The following is an 18,023-nucleotide window of genomic DNA, read 5'->3' as shown; positions in this document are numbered from 1 at the left end:
GCTGGGAGAAGCTGCTGGTGGCTGAGACCAGGCCAGAGTTACCTCTGCAATGACAAGCACTTGCTTTTTAAAAGCAAGGCCAGAGCTGGCCTGGATCCTGTGTGCCGAGTGCGAAAGCAACAGAGCAAGAGGAGAAGCTAATTACAGCCCTCTGCATGCTAATGGCACCTATGTAAACACCTAACGCAATGCAGCCCCTGGCTGCCAACTGGGGCGAGGGCTGGCATCTCCTTCGGCCCAGGGGTGGGAGCACGGGGGTGGCAGGGCTCAGGCCCCTGTGGCATTGCTTGGACCTCGGTGACAGATGCTGGGCTTTGGGAGAGGAAGGGCAGAGGGGCTCCTGAAGCCCAAATTGGAGGGGAGCAGAGAGACGGGGAGCACTGGCACCACGTGCCTGCTGCAGACCCAGACAGGGAGCAGCAAGGAGATATTTTCCAATAATCTGATACTCTGCGGGGTGAGGTTTGGGGATTAGCCACGATGCCAACAGGGATCTGCGACAAGCCTTGCCAGGGTGATAGGCATGGACCAGAACCAGCTCCCGCTGTCCCTACCAGCTGAGATCCCCCTTTCCTGGGGTTGGGGTCCCTGTGGCCAGGAGAGGTGCCCAGAGCATGGACCCTTTTGCGGGCAACAGATCTGATCGCATCAAGTCAGAGGCACTGTAATGGCTTTTAACAGCCCATGAGGGCATTTATCAGCAGTGACAGCTTGGGTGACCCAGGGTTCCTGGTGTTGACTCACTACCACTCTCCACCCTCAGTCGGATAGCCTGCCTCCCGCCTCAGCCAGTCCATCCTCAAGCCTCTGTACAGGGTGAGATACACACAGCAGCTTCCCCTGGACCAACCCCAAACACCCACGCGCTGATACACCTGATTCACCTGCCACTCTCCTTGGCATCCCCTGCTCCACTCACCCTGCTCCCGGGGACGCGGGCTGAACTCCCCAGCATCCTCCCACCGGGGCAGCATGATGGAGGTGGTCCTGTTCCACGGGCTGCTGCTCTTCCTCCCCTTGGCAGCCCTGCTGCTTTACCGGTACAATGCCACCTTCCGCTACTTCTGCAAGATGGCCTTCTTCAACTGCTGGATCGTGGCCATGGCCACCCTCCTGTCCCCCTTTGCGGCTTTTCGGGGACGCTCCGTGGAGAACATGAGGTAAGTATGGCCTGGGGATGTGCTTCTGATGTGGAGATGGCTGGGGCTTGGCTGTGATGGAGGAGCTCATGTGGTCTTGTGGACACATGCTCTCTCCGGCTCTGGGCATAGCCACAGCCGTGTTACGTCCGGTGGTTGAGCCCTGGGGCCACAGCGAGGGCTGTGGTCATGTTCATGTGGCAATGAAGGGTGCATCTGCATCTTGTGGTGTGGTCAAGAGGTGCTGGCCATGCCCAGGGAGGGTTACGCCACGATGGAGGCGGCCAGCTGGGTTGGGACTAGTGGTCCCTGGAGGATGAAGTAGCATAAAAGGGATTATTCTTGGCCATCGCAACGTTGGGGTCATCAGTTGGGTGGGTGATAGGGGGGGTTTGGCAAAGGTTGGAGGTACAATCATTAGCAGGATGCAAATGCACACCCGTTGCTGTCTCCCTGGCAGCGCAGCCAGGTCTTGCTCAGGGGGAGCCCCAGGGATCGCACTTTGGCAGAGGGATTTTGGGATGTCTCGGTACCATCAGCTGTTGGGCACGGCTCAGTCATGTCCCTGCGAGTCGTGCGCTGGTGCTGTCAGCTGTGCTCAAGGGTGGTGGCAGCCGAGATAACATCGCTGTGCAACACGAGAGGAAGGTCTGGTTGCTTTCAAGTGTGTTGCAATCTTGTTACTGGATTCCTGGGCATGATAGCATACCAGAAGGGATATAATTATGTCAGAGTGAAAAATGTCTGAGCTTCTGGTATTTGCTGAGCTCGAGCCATCACGTATTTGTGCTGATGGATTTCAGGCCCTCGGCAGGATGGTCAGAGGTTTGATATTATCAGTCCATTGTGTAGCCTCTCTCCCTCGTCCTTTCTGTGCAGAAATGCTCTGCATACACGCACGCATCCGGAGGTGCTCCGAGCCCTGGCGCAAACGCTTCCGGCTTAGTGGAAATACCTGACGTGACACAGCGGTGACTCACGGTGCTTTATCTTGTCTCACCAACACCTTGCAGCCATCCTCTGCCGGGGCAGCACGCCCAGCTCCATTTCCTCCTCAGCCTCCAAATCCCAAAGCCTCCGGCCTGGAGCATGTTCCTGTCATTAATCCTGGCTTTGGGGCATTGCCACAAGTGTTTTGCTTCTCTGCAGACACAGGGATCTCTGAGCCTGCGTCTCCCAAGGGATGGGTGGTCTTCTGATACAATGGACCCTCTAAGCATCATGCCGCCTCCTCCCTCTGTGCTGGCCTCTACCCTCTCCTCCCAAACTTATTCTCATCCCTACCTGGTGCTGAGCTCTTGCTGACAGCCCTGTCCCCTGCCCTGTCCCCTGCGGGCTCCCTGGGACCAATTGCTGCCAGATGCGTGGACCCTGGCATGGGTGCTCTTCATGCTGTGGGTTGGAGAGTGCCCCATTTCAACACTGAAAGCGTACCAGCTTTTTATCTCCATTGTGAGTGCTGCAATCCCCGTTGCTCCATCCTTCCTCCATTCCTCTTGTTATTCTCATACAGAGCGTCACCCTTCATCATCACTGCCATCCTGATGCTACCCTTCCTGTCCAACCCTCCCTGGATGGTGACACCACTCTTCCTTGTTCCCCCTTCCATCTGCACAGATGAAACCTCCATCTCTTCCCGACACTGCAGGTCCAGTGGAGCTATTCTTTGTGACTTCCTCTAATGAATGAAGCTGAGTTGGTTTTCCCTTCCCTGCTCTCTTCCCCCTCCACCTGCAGCACAAAGCTTGGTGCCTGCAGCACTGCCCTTTGGCTGCTCTGCAGGGACAGTCCCTGGAGACATCCGCATCCCTGCAGACCCGTCTGTCTCAAGACTGTTCCTCTGCATGTCCGTCTTCAGTGCTCATCCATCTACAGCTCAGCACCTCTCGGCTGCGATCCAGCTCCTCTGGCTTTAGGTATCTATCTGCAGCGCAGGCTGCGAGCCTGGTGTTTGGGTTTCCAGCCCGCACACACAGATCCAGCTGTGCACGTGGAGGAGCCTCAGGGTGAGGCTCACCTGGCCAGAGGCAGTTGTCCTCATTGGGATGTAATGATCTGCACCTTGGCTGGAGGCAGACATTCTTGCTTGCCCATCATCCCTGGACTTCAAAAAGCCTGTTTTTTTTCTCCCACCAGCTTGTGCTGGCTGCTCTTCTTCATCAGCAGCTCCAATGCAGACTTCCTACTACTGAGACAGCAGCTGGTCTCCCCTTGGGGATAGTTACAAGGTTAGCTCTGAGCTATGCAGGCTACAAATGTGCTTAGAAAAGCAAAGCATCACTGAGACTGAACACAGATCCACCTTGGGACACACTATTTGCTCATGTAGACCAGATCTAGCCTGGCCCATCTTGCACCTTGCTCCCTGAGTGATTGTGAAGGGCTGGAAAAAACCAAGCAGCCCCGCTCTGTGTCGATCTGCTCCCCACGTGTGTTCCTCTGCTTAGGCTCCTGCGTGCTGCGATCCTGCCCCTCAAGCGCTTCTATGGCATCAAGATGCAGGTGTGGGGCTCTGAGCATCTGAACATCACGGAGCCCTATGTGATAGTTTGCAACCACCAAGCTTCCCTTGACCTCATGGGTACGTGCAAGGGAGAGGGGGGGCTCATCACTGCATGGGCAGCCTTTGGGGTGCTGCAGGGGTGGGAGGCCTCCCAGTGAGGCCAGCAGCAGGATTTGTAGAGGGCAGTGTGATTAGGCATAGGCCAGAAGAGCTGGTGGGACAGGAGCTCAGGGCTGTGGGTGTGCCGCAGAGAGAGGGTTGGGACAATGGAAGATGACGCCAGGTCACTGCAGCCACAGGGCTGGTTGGTTCTGGGTGCCATTGGGCAGGGACGGATCCTTTCCTCTCCCATCCATCCTCCAGGCATGGTGGAGGTCATTCCTGACCGCTGTGTGCCCATCGCCAAGAAGGAGCTCATGTACATGGGCCCTGTGGGGTGGGCCTGCTGGCTCAGTGGCATCATCTTCATCAACCGCCAAAAAAGAGAAGATGCAATCCATGTCATCTCACAGACGGCCAGGATCATGCGGCGTGAAAATGTGAGGGGGGGACTGACAGCAGGGGGGAGTCGGGGAGCAAACACTGATGGGGCAAGGGGGGTGCGGGGATGACTGACATAGCAGGTCCCAGGGTGCTCTGGTCGGGGTCCATGCTCACATCTCTCCCTGTCCTGTGCAGCTCCGAGTGTTGATTTTCCCTGAAGGCACCAGGAACCAGGACAAACCCATGCTGCCCTTCAAGCGTGGGGCTTTCCACTTGGCCGTGCAGGCTCAGGTAAGGCCATCCTCCCCCTCCACTTGCCCTTGACGGAGTGGGATGGGCGTGCACCCTGGGGCAGCGGGATGGGGGACATTAGGGTTTTTTGGGGTCTGCAGTCCCCAGGGACAGGAACCCTGCTGTGCAGGACCCAGGGAGGGGATGGGGACCTGCTGAAGCCTGGGGCACGGCAGGAGATGGAGTCCCACCTGGGGAGGGGGTCTGTATGGAGGACACCCCTGGACTCTCCATCTCCTACAGGTTCCCATTTTCCCCATGGTGATCTCCCCGTACTGGGACTTCTTCAGCTCCAAGGATAAGAAATTCACCTCTGGTAAGTGATGGACAAGAAGCCCTGTCGCCGGAAGGCAGGGCTGGCAGTGTGGATAAGGCTTGGAGGTCTCTTTGTGGGACACTGAGGTGTGGGGAGGCAGCTGGTGGTGGAGGATGCTGGTGGAAAGACCTGGTTCCTGGTGGGTTCATCTAACAGTATCCCCGGCCTTTCCCTTCTCTCTCCAGGGACATGCACCATCCGAATCCTGCCCAAGGTAGAAACCCAGGGCCTGAGCCCAAAGGATGTCCCCGAACTGACAGAGACTGTCCGCCAGGCCATGGCTGATGCCCTCGCTGATATGACTGCAAATCACTGTGGGGACCAGCGCGCTGAGCAGCCTCCGCTCCTGCACTGCGCTGCGGCTGGTGCTGGCAGGGGGACGGGCAGCCCACAGTGCGAGGAGGACACAACCGGGACCAGCAATTAGGCAGAGGGACCGAGCCTCTCGGGGGTGTAAGGGAGGTGGCTCAGCCAGAGGCTGGGCCATGCTGTCCCCTTGTCCCCTGCGGACGTGTCCACCAGACCTGCCACCGCCCCGGCAGCCTGGGAGAGCAGGATGGTGCCCTGGTGCAAGGGGAAGCAGAACAGTGCAGGACGGGGACCAGGCAGCACTCCGAAAACAGTGCAAGGTGCCCCCAGAAACCCCTGGCTCTGACTGTGCATCCCCTCCCCAGGTCATTGCCTGTCTCCCCCAAACCTGGTGCTGTGTCTGGCCCCGGGTAGCAAACCCTGTCTGCCTGGATGGCTCCTGCCTGCACACTGGGTAGGGGGGAGAGACGTGCCAGGCAGGGCTGGGGCTTCACTGCACCATTTTCCACCCCTGACGGTGTGACTCGCGGTGGGGTTCACCAGTGGGCTTGCTGGGTTGCTTCTTCCAGAGGCTCCTGCAAGCTGTCAATGCTGTTCAGATGCAGCCAGCGCTGGGGAGGGGTCCAGAACGCAGCGTGTGGCTCGGGGAGGGGCAGGAGGTCCAGGGGATTATTGCCGTGTGGGAAGACCATCTTTGATGCTGAACTATGAGACAAGGGTGCAAGATTAAACAGTCCATACCTGGTGGTGTGTGTGCACGGTGTCCTGTCTGTGCCTTGGGTGCCTCAGGGAGCATGGGGAGGGGGATCTGTCTCCTTACGGCCACGCGGGGTGCCTGCATCGCTGCACGCGGAGCATCCCTATGGACACCGCAGCTTCTCCATGGGGTGCAGCGCTGGACGGTGCGAGGAGCATGTGGCACGGTGAGAGTTACACTGGGGTGGACTAGGTCTGCCCCCGAGGTAGACCTCTCCACTGCCTTAGGGACAAGCAGTAAGTGCGCAGGAAGAGCATCCATTAAAGCCCAAAACCCTCAGAGGGCAGAGGTGCCTGGATTATGCCCACCTGGAGCAGGAGGGACCTCCCCATGGCCTCCGGACCATGGCACAACCAGACCCATCCACCAGCTACCATCTCCCCTGGCCTGTTCCCTGCAGCCAGGCAGGGCTTTAGGCATCTACTGGCTCCTTCCCAGCTGAGCAGCTCCTGTCCCAGCCACCCCAGGGTGACAGTAGGGCAGGGAGAAACGCAGTGCGTGGCTGTCCCCAGTGCTGGGAGCAGGGTGGGCAGGCTTCACCTCCCATCTTCAAATAAGATGTGCAAACCATGGCCAACCAAGGGCGCGGCGCTCCGGTTTGGCATCGTTCCTGCTCTCGGGAGCGGCTAGCTCATTATGGAGGAAATTCTGCAAAACCGTGGCAATCATCCGCCCAGACAGATACCACTAGGCAAAAATACTAGCAACAGAAAAGAGGCTTCCCATGAGTAACAACTCACCAATCAGGAACTGTCATGTGGAGATGGTCAAGGGCACCGTGCACATGAAGGATCTCATTTCCCAGAAAGCCCCTTTATTCCCTTCCTTCCTGCCAGGGCTCCCTACGTGCGGCTTAGTCTGTCAGCTCTGAGCTGGCTCGGTGGTGCCACCACCATGGGTGTGGTTTGGCTGCCCAGAGCCTTGAACCCAGCAAAGCCTGGGTCTGGCCGTTAAGCATTGTCCTAGCTGGATGGCTGGGTCCCAGCCAGAGACCTCGCTGGCTTTTGCTTGCTGCCAGCGGGGAGGTGAAAGCTCGAGGAGAGGAAGAAAACTCAGCACGGGGGCTCTGGGACCACCTCGCTTCCACTGGTCCTCCAAGCATGGGGTCTGCAGCTGCCCTGCCCTGCCTGCTGCTTTGCATCCGATACCTCACAGCTGGAGCATCTGCAAAGCCGTAAGCCCTCTCTGCGTCTGCCTGTCCATGCCTGGCGGGACGGTGGTTGGTCTCAGCGGTGTGACAATCCTTGCTGTGACTGTGGTTGCTGGCCGGGGTGGAAATGCTTGGGGTGGTGGTTGTCCCCATAGAGGACTTTGCACCTGGGGTTGGTGTCTCTGGGCTGCTTTGGTGTAGGTGCAACCTCACACAAAAGCCAGCGGGTGAGCAGGGCCCTTCCTCGATCCGCAGATCGACCCCTCGGCTCTTTCCCAAGGTCTTTAGGCAAAGGGGGCTCTGCTCTGGTCTGCGTGCTGGCCAGCCTCCCTGGGTAGATGTGGGGAAGACTGGGTGTCATAGCCCTGCAGAGAGCATCCAGGGCTGGAAAAAACCCAAGTGCCCTCCGCCTTGAGAGTCTGGAGTGGAGGGGGGCACTGGGATTTGGTGAGGGGTCCTTGCTCTCCTCCACTACTGAGGTGTCCCCTCCCCAGGCACTACATGGTGCTCTTCCCCTCCATGCTCTACTACCCATACACGCACAAAGTGCACATCCACCTCATGGACCTGGATGAGTCCGTGCGGGTGACCCTCCACCTGGCGAGCGGCCACGGCGTCCCCAACGTCACCCTGGAGGAGCAGGGCAGCGATATCCTTCAGCTGAACTGGCCCTGCTTCTCCAATGTGAGTCAGGGCCCCGCGGCAGGGCTGAGAACCTCAGGAAGGGGTACCCATCCCCTACCCACTGCCAGAGCTGGGCTGGGGGAACTGGGGGGGGACATGGGGTCCATCCTGGATGGGCAACGAGTGAGGTGAAGAGTGGAGGGACATGGGGCATATACGGAGACCTTGCGGGCTGTATCTGTGTCATCTTCCCATGCACACCCGTTCCCTGGTGCCTTCATGGGGCAACGGGGTGGTGACGATGGGGGACAGGTATGATGTCTCACTGGCATCCAACATAAAAGCTTTGCAACCATTTCTGCTGTTTCCCTGGGGGCAGATTTCTACCCCTCCTGCAGGGATCTATGAGGTTGCTCATCTTCACATCTCCATCCAGGGAGGTTCCCTGCAAGTCTCTGAGCAGAAGAAAGTACTGGTGAAAGCCCTGGAGCTGGGGACCTTGTCTACAAGGATGTCTACAAGCCTGGACAAACTGGTGAGGGGCGGGAGCTGCTGGAAGAGCTCACAGGCTCTTGGGATGGGGTCCGAGGTTTGGGTCCCAGGCCCTAGCGCTCACTCCTGCTCCTGTCTTTGCTCTCTCCAGTGAAGTTTCGAATTGTCCGTTTGGATCAAAACTTCATTCCCAGCAACAGGGAGATGAGATGGGGTTGGGGCGCAGAGGCAATAGGATCCCCACGCACCCAAGACGATTGGTCTTGGCAGCAGTGTCCCAGCATTCAGTGTCCCCATGAGCATGGAGGAGACGGGTGTGGGGAGGGAATCCCCCAAACACCGAAGGGACGTGGGATGTGAGTGGGACACAGCTCTTCCCAGCCTGAGTGCCCAGGGTACAGCCCCTTGCTTTTGGCACTGGCACAGGAGATGAGTTATTCCCTTTACAGCACCCCTTTGCCTGTCTTCTCTCACGTGTAGCTTTTATGCACCATTATAACGCCCGCTGGTTTTAGACTCCCGGTGTTATGCCGTGCTGGCAGGCCCAATTGCACAGCTAACGCTGTTTGCACAACGCAGCCTCTCTGCCCGCTTCCCGCTGCTCGGAAAAGGCAGCGTGACGGCTGTGGATGTGGCAGCAGGAGCTGGGCAATGACAGCGGCTCCAAGCCCTGCTGAGCCCTCAGCCCAGCAACCAGCTCTGTAGGTGCCAAGCCAGTTCCCACAGGCTCAGCCCCCGGCTCAGCTATCGGCTCAGCCCTCCGTGCTTTGATCACACTAAATGCTTCTTCTCTCTTTCTTTGCAGCTTCCCTTGGTGCCCGTGCAGGCGAGTTGTCACCCTGTGCCAGCCTGTCAGCTCCCTTGGGAGGAGCAAAGGGCCCCAGCATGTGTGTAATGCTGGGGACAAGGAGCAGGGACAGGGACATCCCCGCTGCGGGTGCTGAGAGAAGTTACAAGGAGGAGGGAGAAGGGCTTGGGTTCCTCGTCTGCATTTCCAGCCCACTAAGGGTCAGCTTGCTGTCTGCCTGCAAGGCAGGGGGTCCTCTGGGGAGATGCTCCTAAGGGACAGGTTACATGGATGAAGATGGCAGTGGCTATTGCCACAGAGACTTTGACCCAAACTGGAGAACCCCCCTGAGCTCCCAGTCCAGGCTGGAACATCTCCCTGTCAGCTCCGGCTGCTGCAGCCAGGCTGGAGCTCAGCTAATACAGCCTCCGGGGGGAAATTTTCCTTCTGGAGACGTGATGCCCTCAGGGCCACCCTGAAAGTGATGGCGGGGCAAAACCTCTACTTCTTGCGAGGATGTGCAGGGTGACTTGAGTCCTTGAGGTTGTCAGCCCACCACCACCACCACACACCCCATCTTCAGCCCCGTGAGTGAGGGCTGACGCCGCGTGTCCCTGTGTGCAGGATCCCAGCAGGAACCGCATCGCGCAGTGGCAGGGGGTGAGCCCGCGGCAGGGCATCGTGGACCTTCCTTCCCGCTGGCTGCAGAGCTGGCCCTGGGCACGTACACCATCGAGGTGGAGGGGAAGAGCCGTTATTTCAGCGTAAATGGGACAGCCAGCTGCATGGCAGAGCGTGGTACTAGCCCCGGGGGCGGGGGGGGGGGGGGGCAATTTTGCAGGATCCAAGGGCTGCAGGACAGGATGGAGGGAGGCAGCAGCAGTGAGGCGAGCGGGAGCCCAAGGATGACAGCAGATGACACTCAAGGGCCCAGCCACAGGGCTGCTGCTAACGCGGGTGACTCTCTCCTTCAGACGGGGAGGAACGGCTGCTTCTCCACCAAGGTGCTGGTGGCTTCCTTCAACCTGACCAGCTTCCACTACAAGAGTTGGCTCTATGGCTACGCGTCGCTGCTGGAGGAGGGGACCGGTGAGCACAGCCATGCTGACAGCCACCCGGTGATGTCCTGGGGTGGTGGCACCTGGAGGACGTGGCACAACTGCTCCATTCGGGTGTCCCCAGGATCTCTGTCCTTCCCATCCCCAAGCATCAGCTGCTCTGTGCCCTTACTTGCTTTGGTGCCATTTTTCCTCTACTCCTGACTGCTGGAGCACTCCCTTAGGTCCTGAAGGCTGATCAGGAGTTTTTTCCCCTTCCAACCTCCCACCCCCAGATATCCCTCCATCGTCCACCTCTCCTTCTCCACTCTCTGCCTCCCTGAGACTAGTCAGTGTGCTTCATTAGTGCCTGGAGAGCTACCAGGATAACTACTTTTCTTATTGGGTCTTTCTGACTTAGAATCTACTTATAAATTGCCACTATCTGCCTGGGAGGGCTTGTTAGACACATCCTTAGGGTCAAGTAAAAAGCCCAATTTCAGCACAGTGTAGTTACGAGCCGCCTCTTCTATTTGCTTGCAGCCATTAAGTGGGGCATTTTGGGGTAAAGCTTGGTATTTTGGTAGCAGGCAGATCTTGGCTGAGCGTGGTCCTGCTCACACTACAGCTCCCGTCACACCCGAGGACCATTTTTTGCATTTGTTGCCCAACGAGTGTGGTTTTGCACTGCGCAAACTTGCCCCTAACCACTGCCTGCAAGAGGACAGCTTTGTTTCATATGGCCGCTTGCAAAGACAGCAGTAGGGAGCAGACGGGTAACGCTGAGTGTTTGAGACTCTCTGACCCGTCTTTCCTGGGGGGAATCACCAGGACAAATTGCTGAGTGCCTCTCTCATCTCCCCCTCCTCTCTGCAGGGATGTGGCGTACAGTGACCAAAAGCTGCAGGATTGTGTATGAAACGGCCAGTCACCTCTGAAAACACCGATGAATTCTACAAGCCTGGGATTCCCCACATGGGGACAGTAACGGGGGGGGCCCCTGCACCCTGCAGGGCTCCCCCTGCACCCTGCTCCACACAATCCCTCTCCCTCTGACCCCCAACCCTGCTATCCCACCCCTGCCCTCTGCCCCACAGCTGCAGCCCAGACTGGGGCATCTCCCCTTCCCTCCCGGTGCAGATGATGCTGAAGGGAACCAATGGCTCTGCCCTGAAGAAGAAGGAGTTCCTGCTTGTGGTTAATGCTAGAGGAGAAACGCAAAGAAAAACCCTGCTCACGGATGGATCGGGGAGAACCTCCTTCGAGCTGGACACCTCCGGTTGGAATTACAAGGTCTTCCTGCACGTAAGTGACCCATGTCCCACACCCCTCAGGCACCCTGGATTTGGTAAAGATTACAGAGGTTTTCTTACACAAAATCTTCCAGCCTCCCCTTGACCCCATTTGGTCTTTTTGCACCCACAGCATCCTATGGTAAAGAGCTCCACGTATTTATTAGCCCTGTTTAATACCTTGATTGCCCGTCGGACCCTACAGACCCCAGTACCCTTCCTGCTCCCCCTGCGCTGGAAAAAGGGGCTACTCTCACTTTTGATGCATTCTGCAAGTTCATCCTCTAATTCCTTCTCTCTGCCTTACTGTTTTCATACTTCACTGCCAAATTTCAGGATCCTTTCTTCCTTCACCATCTGGGTGCAAGATCAGATAGTTGTGGGATGCTTTTTCAGTTCCTACCATCTGCCCACACGTGCTGCTTAGCCATGCCTGCCTCCTCTTGCCATCCACTGGCTACCCCTTTGAGTGTCCTTTGGACAAGCCCCGTGATGGCATGCAGCTCTATTTTTTGGGTGCTGAGCGCAGCTGGATTGCGTTTCTTGGCATGCTCCTCAGGGATGTCACAGCAAAGCGCGTGGCAGTTGCAGCTGCAGAATGGCTTTCCACCCCTACCGTGCTCTGCTGCTGAGCTGATCTTTGCCGTTGAAAGCCTTGATTTCCACCCCTCAGGGTGAGCTCAAGGATGACCCTCCAGCCTTGGAGCATCAAGGCAAGAAATATCTCAACTACCAAAGTGTCACTCGCTACCTGTGTCCCTTCTCTTCGGACAGCAAAAGGTTCCTGAAGATCCGCAGGGTGGAAAAGAAGCTGCCCTGTGGCCAGCCCCAGCAGCTCAGGGTGGATTACTTGTCTGATGAGAAGGCCACGGGGATCGAGCTGCAGAGCCTGGATGTGGTCTTCCTGGTGAGCCTTCACCTGGGGAGAGATGGGAGTCTGCATGAAGGGCAGAGCTCAGGGGAGGAGAATGAGGCTGTCTGGGGTGTGGGGTTAAGCCTTCCCCTCCAGCAGAAGCCATCTCCAGCCAGCCCTGGGCAGGTACTCTTAAGTTCAGGACTTGGGGATGGACCTTGGAGCTGTCAGGTCTTGGGGCACCATTTCCATCCCTCCTGCAGGATGCAGCTCTAATAGTCTCTCCCTGAGCATCCTCCATGGCCTCCCCTCATCTGCTTGTGCTGGTTCCCCGCTCAGCATTGGTTTCATTGTTCCCATCTCCGCCTCTGTAGGTCCTGGCCAAGGGGACCATTGCCTCCGTCCTCAGGAAAGAGCTGCCTGCAGAGGCTGGTAGGTCCCGAGGCACGGACGGGCTGTGCGGGGCTCTGCTTTCCGTGCCTGGTCCTCACCTCCCTTCCTTTCCCATGGCCCAGGGCTGAGACGCTCCTTCTCCCCGGAGCTGCCCATCGGCCCCGAGCTGGTGCCCATGGCCAAGGTGCTGGGCTATGTGGTGCTGCCCGACGGTGAGATGGTGGCTGACAGCACCGAGCTCAAGGTGGCCAAGTGCTTCCCTGGCAAGGTGAGCGGAGGCTGCTGGAGTCGGGGTAGTTGCTGCCGGGCTCGGTGGGGAGATGTGGGCACTGAGCCTCGCTCTTCAGCAGAGCCTTTCCTCGTCCCCTGCAACTGGCTGGTCCCAGACACTCCTTTCGGGGGGGGTTTCCTTCCTCTCCCGTTCCTGTTGCTGCTGCTGCAAACCACCTCCTGGCTTTGATCGCAGTCCTCACTCTCCATCCTCCGCTGGCGTTTGGGGTCAGGCTGTGGCACAGAGGTCCCTCCTGGGGCCAGCTCCCCTCTCCCCTAACCCAAAGGTTTCCCCTCTCTCCAGGTGAATCTGTCCTTCTCAGAGCAGAGGGCTCTGGTGGGCTCACGGCTCCGCCTGAAGGTGCAGGCTGCCCCGGGGACACTGTGCTCTGTCTATGCCATGGATCAACGTATGCAGTCCTCCGGTCCCAAGGGCAAGCTCAACCCCAGCATGGTGAGTCTGGAGTAACCTCAGTGCTGGGCTGGTCCTGGGCTGGACTGGACTCGCTGCTGGGGCATGGGGACAGCAGTTTCTTTCCACTGTCACCCATTTTAGGGGAGGACGGTAGGGACCTTGGGGGAGCTGCCCCTGCAGGATGAATGCCGGGTGTGCGGGAGCCCCCCAGCGAGCCCCTGCCACCACCCACAGACTTTGGGGCTTTGCAGGGGAGATCGTGCATCGCTGACCGGGGGCGCTGAGCCACAGAATTGCCACGCGATGCCTCCTGGGGTGGAAATCTTGAAAACAGGGTGTGGGCAGTGGGAAGCATCCCCTGCTCTTGGGGAGAAGAGAGATGTGGCAGTGATGGGTCCCAGCGGAGGGGCCAGGGCTGGTGCAGGGCATGCCCGGGGAGGTGCAGAAGCTACGGGTGATGCCAGGGGCAAAAGGGGTTGGAGCTGGGCCAGGAGCATTTCATGTCTTTCTCACCCAAAGTTCACGTGTTCGGTTTAGGTCTACAACTTACTGCCAACATTTTCTGAAGACACCTATCCTTTTGAAGTTGAAGAACCTGATTTACTTCACTGTTGGATAAACGGGTTCGGGGGTGCGATAGCAGCCCTTCCAGCCATCAACTGTTTTGACGTGCCAGGAAATAGCTGGAGAGGCTGCCGCTGCAGCCTGTGGCAGAGGGAGGCACCCGTGTCTGACACCCAGCCAGGCTCCTACAGCCTGGTTAAGGTATGAGCCCTCCAGCCCTACCTCACACTCCTCTTCCTCCCAGGAAGGATTACTCAGGGTGCTGGGGGCACCCGGTCCCTCACCCAGCCCATGTCTGCGCTCACCAACCATGCTCTTACGTCGTCCAAATAACATGCCCTGCCCCTCGCTTCGCCAGCCCGGGACAGACATGTGAAATGCATCTGTCAGTCCAGGCACAGCAGCATTTCACAGGGACAGGGCTAAGCTCTGCTCTTCCCATCACAAATCTGGGCTTGGAGTAAACAGCATAGATTGGTCTGGCATTCCCCTGCTTTTTTGGGGGTGCGTGTCTCCCACTGGCAGCAAACCCAGGGGTCGGGGCTGTTTGGGAATGGAGCGGGCAAAGCAGATCCACCAGATCCTTCCCAACTGTCCCTGGTGCAGCAGCTTCCCCTGGCACAGATATTCCTCTCCTGCACTCCCGTTGCAGCGTGGCGGGGGGGTCCTGATCTTCAGGAGCCCTGTTCTGGCATGGGGCTTTAAGTGCATGTTGATTCCTTGCTTCAGAGAGGGATGGAAAGGCGTTTGGGTATCTCTGGGCTTCAGCGTGGTGCTATTCTCTCTCACGTGTCATGTTTCAGGATGCAGGTTTGAAAACTGTCACGGGCGCTCAGCTGGGCTGTGCACCAAACATCCAGTTCCAAAGCTACCAAAGCCCTTTATACATCCAAGGTGAGTGGAGAGAATCTGTAACAGGCTCCATGCTGGCTGCAGAAGGACGGGTGGGGACAGCCTGCCTCTTTCCATCCTTTCCGGCGGCACGTTCAAGTTGTGCCCCTGTCTGCAGGAGCGGGACTGGAGGGTGATGAGCAGGCGGGTGTCATGCAGGACACAGGATGGATTTCTTGGGGACACGGCTGTGGGAGCTGGTCCCCGTGGGGTGTGTAAGGAGCCCCAGCAGACCTCAAGCCAGGGGACTGCCCTTATTCCATCAGCTTCACCTCTGGGTGCAGCACCTGGACCTCAGGTTCAGTGTCCATGTATCCAGGAGTGACACTGAGACATGTCCAGCCCCTTCCCTTGGACCTCAGCACCGATCCCGGGAGAGACTGGGGCAATCTGTCCTGTAGGCAGGAGATGCCGTAAAAGGTAAGAGCACCTCTGCCCATCTCCAAGTGTGTGATGGCCACCAATGGTCCCCAGGACCTAGAGGAAGTGTGTTGGCATGCTCCTTCTGCTGGCTCTGCCCATCAGACCCAGCCTGCAAGGTCTGTCCACCTTCTACCGCCCTGCAGGGAGGGGAACTCTGCGGAGGTGCCAGTGCCCGATGCCGTCACCAAGTGGGAAGCCGGGATGTTCTGCACATCCCTGTTGGGCTTGGGGCTGGCCCCTGCCATCACCCTCACGACCTTCAAGCCCTTCTTCGTGGAGCTGGCGCTGTCCTGTGCTGTGGTCTGCCACGAAACCTTCACCCTCGTGGCCACCATCATCAACTACCTGCGGCAGTGCCTGCGGGTGAGTGGGGGTGGAGAGGGGGCCCTGGGTCTGGGGTCCGGCGGGGGCTGATGGAGCCATGGCTGTGGTCCAGCAGCTTTGGGTGACACTGGTGGAGTCGGCAGAGCTGGAGGTGTTGGTGGGCACAGACGGGGCGTACAAAGGCTGTGTCTGTGAAGACGAAGAGAGGACCTTCCAGTGGAGCGTGTGAGCCACCAGCCTGGGTACGGAGGGGACAGCAAAGGGCTGGGGAGGGGGGAGGAGAACCCAGCAGTGAGACTCCTTGCAAAACTCCTCTTTGTCACTGCTTTTCTGATCCTTTCCTCCCCCTCCCAGCTCCCTCTCCCCTCCCCTCTCTCCCCTTTCTCTTGTCTACTCTCCAGCCTCTTCCCTCCATTTCCTGGTCCCGTTGCACCCATTGCACCCTCCTCCTTCCCTGGCTCCCCAGGATGGCTCTGAGCTGGAGCCAGCCCCTGAGGCGGTGTCACAGCGATGTCCCACATCTGCCTCTGCAGGGGAGGTGAATGTCACCGTCATCGCCAAGGCCCTGCGCTCCGAGAAGCTCTGTGGCACCGAGATGCCCGTGGTGCCAGCCCAGGGGCGCGTGGACACTGAGACAAAACTCCTGATGGTGCAGGTGAGCAGAGTGAGGCGGTGGGCTTGCACCGTCCTCTCGCCGGGAGCAGAGCTGCACCCAAAGCAGTTGCCCCCAGAGCGGACCAGAGCATCTCCCCATCCCTCGGCCAGGCTGGACGGTGCCTGTGGGCGCTGCAAGGTGCGGGGAGAGCACCAGCACCCAGAGCAAGGGGAAAGTCTGTGTCCATGCTTAGGTACCATCAGTGGGATGGTGCCTTCCCTTCCCTTTTGGGGTGAGATTGGTAGATTTGAGGCCGCTGGCTGTGTGATGTTCAGTTTGCTCCCCTCATCACACTGTGCACGGGGCTGCTCCAAGGACAGCCTGGCTTGGCCCGGGTGGCCCTAAGCTCTCCTGGCCCATCAGAGCCGATGGGCTGCTGGTGGGGACGAGTTCCAGGTGGGGCATTTGTCAGAGGGGAGGCATTTCTGGGACAGAGAAGGGCAGGCTGACTCTGATCCTGGACTCATACATGCTGTATTCCCGGTTTTAAAGCCTCCAAGACTGATGTGAAGGAAAATTGCAGCTGCCTGGCTGTCCCTCTGCTCCTGACCCCGTCGTACCCCACCAGACAGCCACGGTCTCGAGGGCTGGCAGCCTTTTCCCATCCCTTCGTCCCCTTCATCTGACCCAGCAGGAACCTGCAGCAACATGGTTGAGACGAGGACTCCGAAACCCAGCCCCTCTCCCCAGCAGCTCTGCCATCCCATGGGGGTCAGGTGCTGCCCACCGTGGAGTCGTGGTTTCCCTTGAGCTGATGCCAGTGCAATCCCTCAGAGAGGGGACCAGGGCAGGTGAGCTGACCCTGGACTGACAAAAAGCCTTGGGAGATGAGTACAAGCCTGATGGCTGGGCGTGGAGAGGATGCTCAGGGTTGCCCTGAGTGCAGCCCTGTCCCCGTCCCTGCTCAGCCAGGCTGAAAAATGAAGAAAAATGCAAGTGGGATAAGGGAAGTGGAAGCAGCAAAATGTTTTTCTTGCAAAAAAGCTCCCTTTCTTCAGGCCCTTTCCCACCATCCCCGACCAAAGCCAGCCCCGTGTCCCAAAACACACTTTGTGTTAGGGGCTCAGCGTTCCTGTCCATCTTAATGATGTGCAAGAGGGGCCGTGCCTTCACTTTGCTGAATAAAAAGCTGAGACCAATCCAGAGAGAGCGTTCATTGCACGGGCAGCAAAGCAGCAGAAGAAACAGCACAACGTGGGGTCAGTGGTGCCTGTTCAGGAGTGGCTGGGGGACAACACACTCTGGCTCCTGCTCCAAAGTCACCAGCAGCACCGACTGACAAATCCTCCGTGCAATGTTTCCGCTCGGCAGCCCCACAGGCACCGATCGGAGAGGCAGAGGCCCCCCCTGCTCCTGAACCAATCCCCTCTTGGCCACGCTGCTCGTGGCCCCCACTGCATCCTGCCCCGTGCCCTGAAGGGCTCAGTGTGCCGATGACCCCGAGCTCCTTGTCATGTTGAACCGTCCCTGGGATGCCTGTCAGGGCACTGACCCATGCCCACATCTTGGGGTGGCAGGATGGTCTCAGGGCTTTGCTCCAGCCTCGTGTCCCTGGGGGTGGCGGGGACCAGCCTCCTCCGGACACCGACACCGTGTGGGGCTGCTCCCAAAGGGCAGGGAGGTGAGCACAGGACTGTATCCAGCAATACTCAAGCAGGGCAGGCATGGGGACAGCAGTCGTGGTCAGCCGAGAGCCCACGGGAAAGAGGTCAGCCCCATCCATGGCGTCCCGCAGCACTGCCTCTACCTCTCCCCATGTACCCAAGGGGAAGGGGACTGCAAAACCCCAGAGCAGGGGGTGCACTCCGGACACCGTGTGGCTGTCGTGGAGCTGCCTCAACTTTCCTAAATTCCCACCAGGACAGAAAGAGGCAGCTCAGCCCATGCCCCAGCTGGTGTCCGGCTCCCAGGCACGGTGCACAGAGGAATGAGAAAGGGTGGAGCTGGCACGACAAGCCCAACGCTGTCCTGCTCCTGTGCCCATAACTGATGTGATGAAATTGGAGGAAACTGGGCAAAAAGACAGCCTGAGACCTGCGATCAGCCCAAAGAGCT

General features: G+C 58.6%; 2 protein-coding genes across 2 annotated transcripts; both read left to right on the top strand.

Moving 5' to 3' along the window:
* Window positions 1–972: 972 nt before the first annotated feature.
* Window positions 973–5,632, top strand: LOC143169430 (1-acyl-sn-glycerol-3-phosphate acyltransferase alpha-like). Its single transcript, XM_076356790.1, has 6 exons — window positions 973–1,160; window positions 3,587–3,720; window positions 4,006–4,181; window positions 4,321–4,416; window positions 4,660–4,732; window positions 4,918–5,632. The coding sequence occupies exons 1-6, from the start codon at window positions 973–975 to the stop codon at window positions 5,157–5,159; spliced, it is 909 nt and encodes a 302-aa protein (XP_076212905.1). The 3' UTR covers window positions 5,160–5,632.
* A 1,817-nt stretch (window positions 5,633–7,449) lies between these two features.
* LOC143169205 (alpha-2-macroglobulin-like protein 1) lies at window positions 7,450–16,478 on the top strand. Its single transcript, XM_076356482.1, has 12 exons — window positions 7,450–7,632; window positions 7,952–8,107; window positions 9,476–9,511; window positions 9,826–9,969; window positions 11,029–11,193; window positions 11,854–12,087; window positions 12,408–12,465; window positions 12,549–12,694; window positions 13,001–13,150; window positions 15,092–15,352; window positions 15,780–15,968; window positions 16,461–16,478. The coding sequence occupies exons 1-12, from the start codon at window positions 7,450–7,452 to the stop codon at window positions 16,476–16,478; spliced, it is 1,740 nt and encodes a 579-aa protein (XP_076212597.1).
* Window positions 16,479–18,023: the final 1,545 nt, after the last annotated feature.

This window comes from Aptenodytes patagonicus, chromosome 20 (assembly GCF_965638725.1).
Source record: "Aptenodytes patagonicus chromosome 20, bAptPat1.pri.cur, whole genome shotgun sequence".
Taxonomy (NCBI): domain Eukaryota; kingdom Metazoa; phylum Chordata; class Aves; order Sphenisciformes; family Spheniscidae; genus Aptenodytes; species Aptenodytes patagonicus.
Note: the sequence above shows the minus strand (reverse complement) of the source record. Positions and strands in the feature narration are given on the sequence as shown.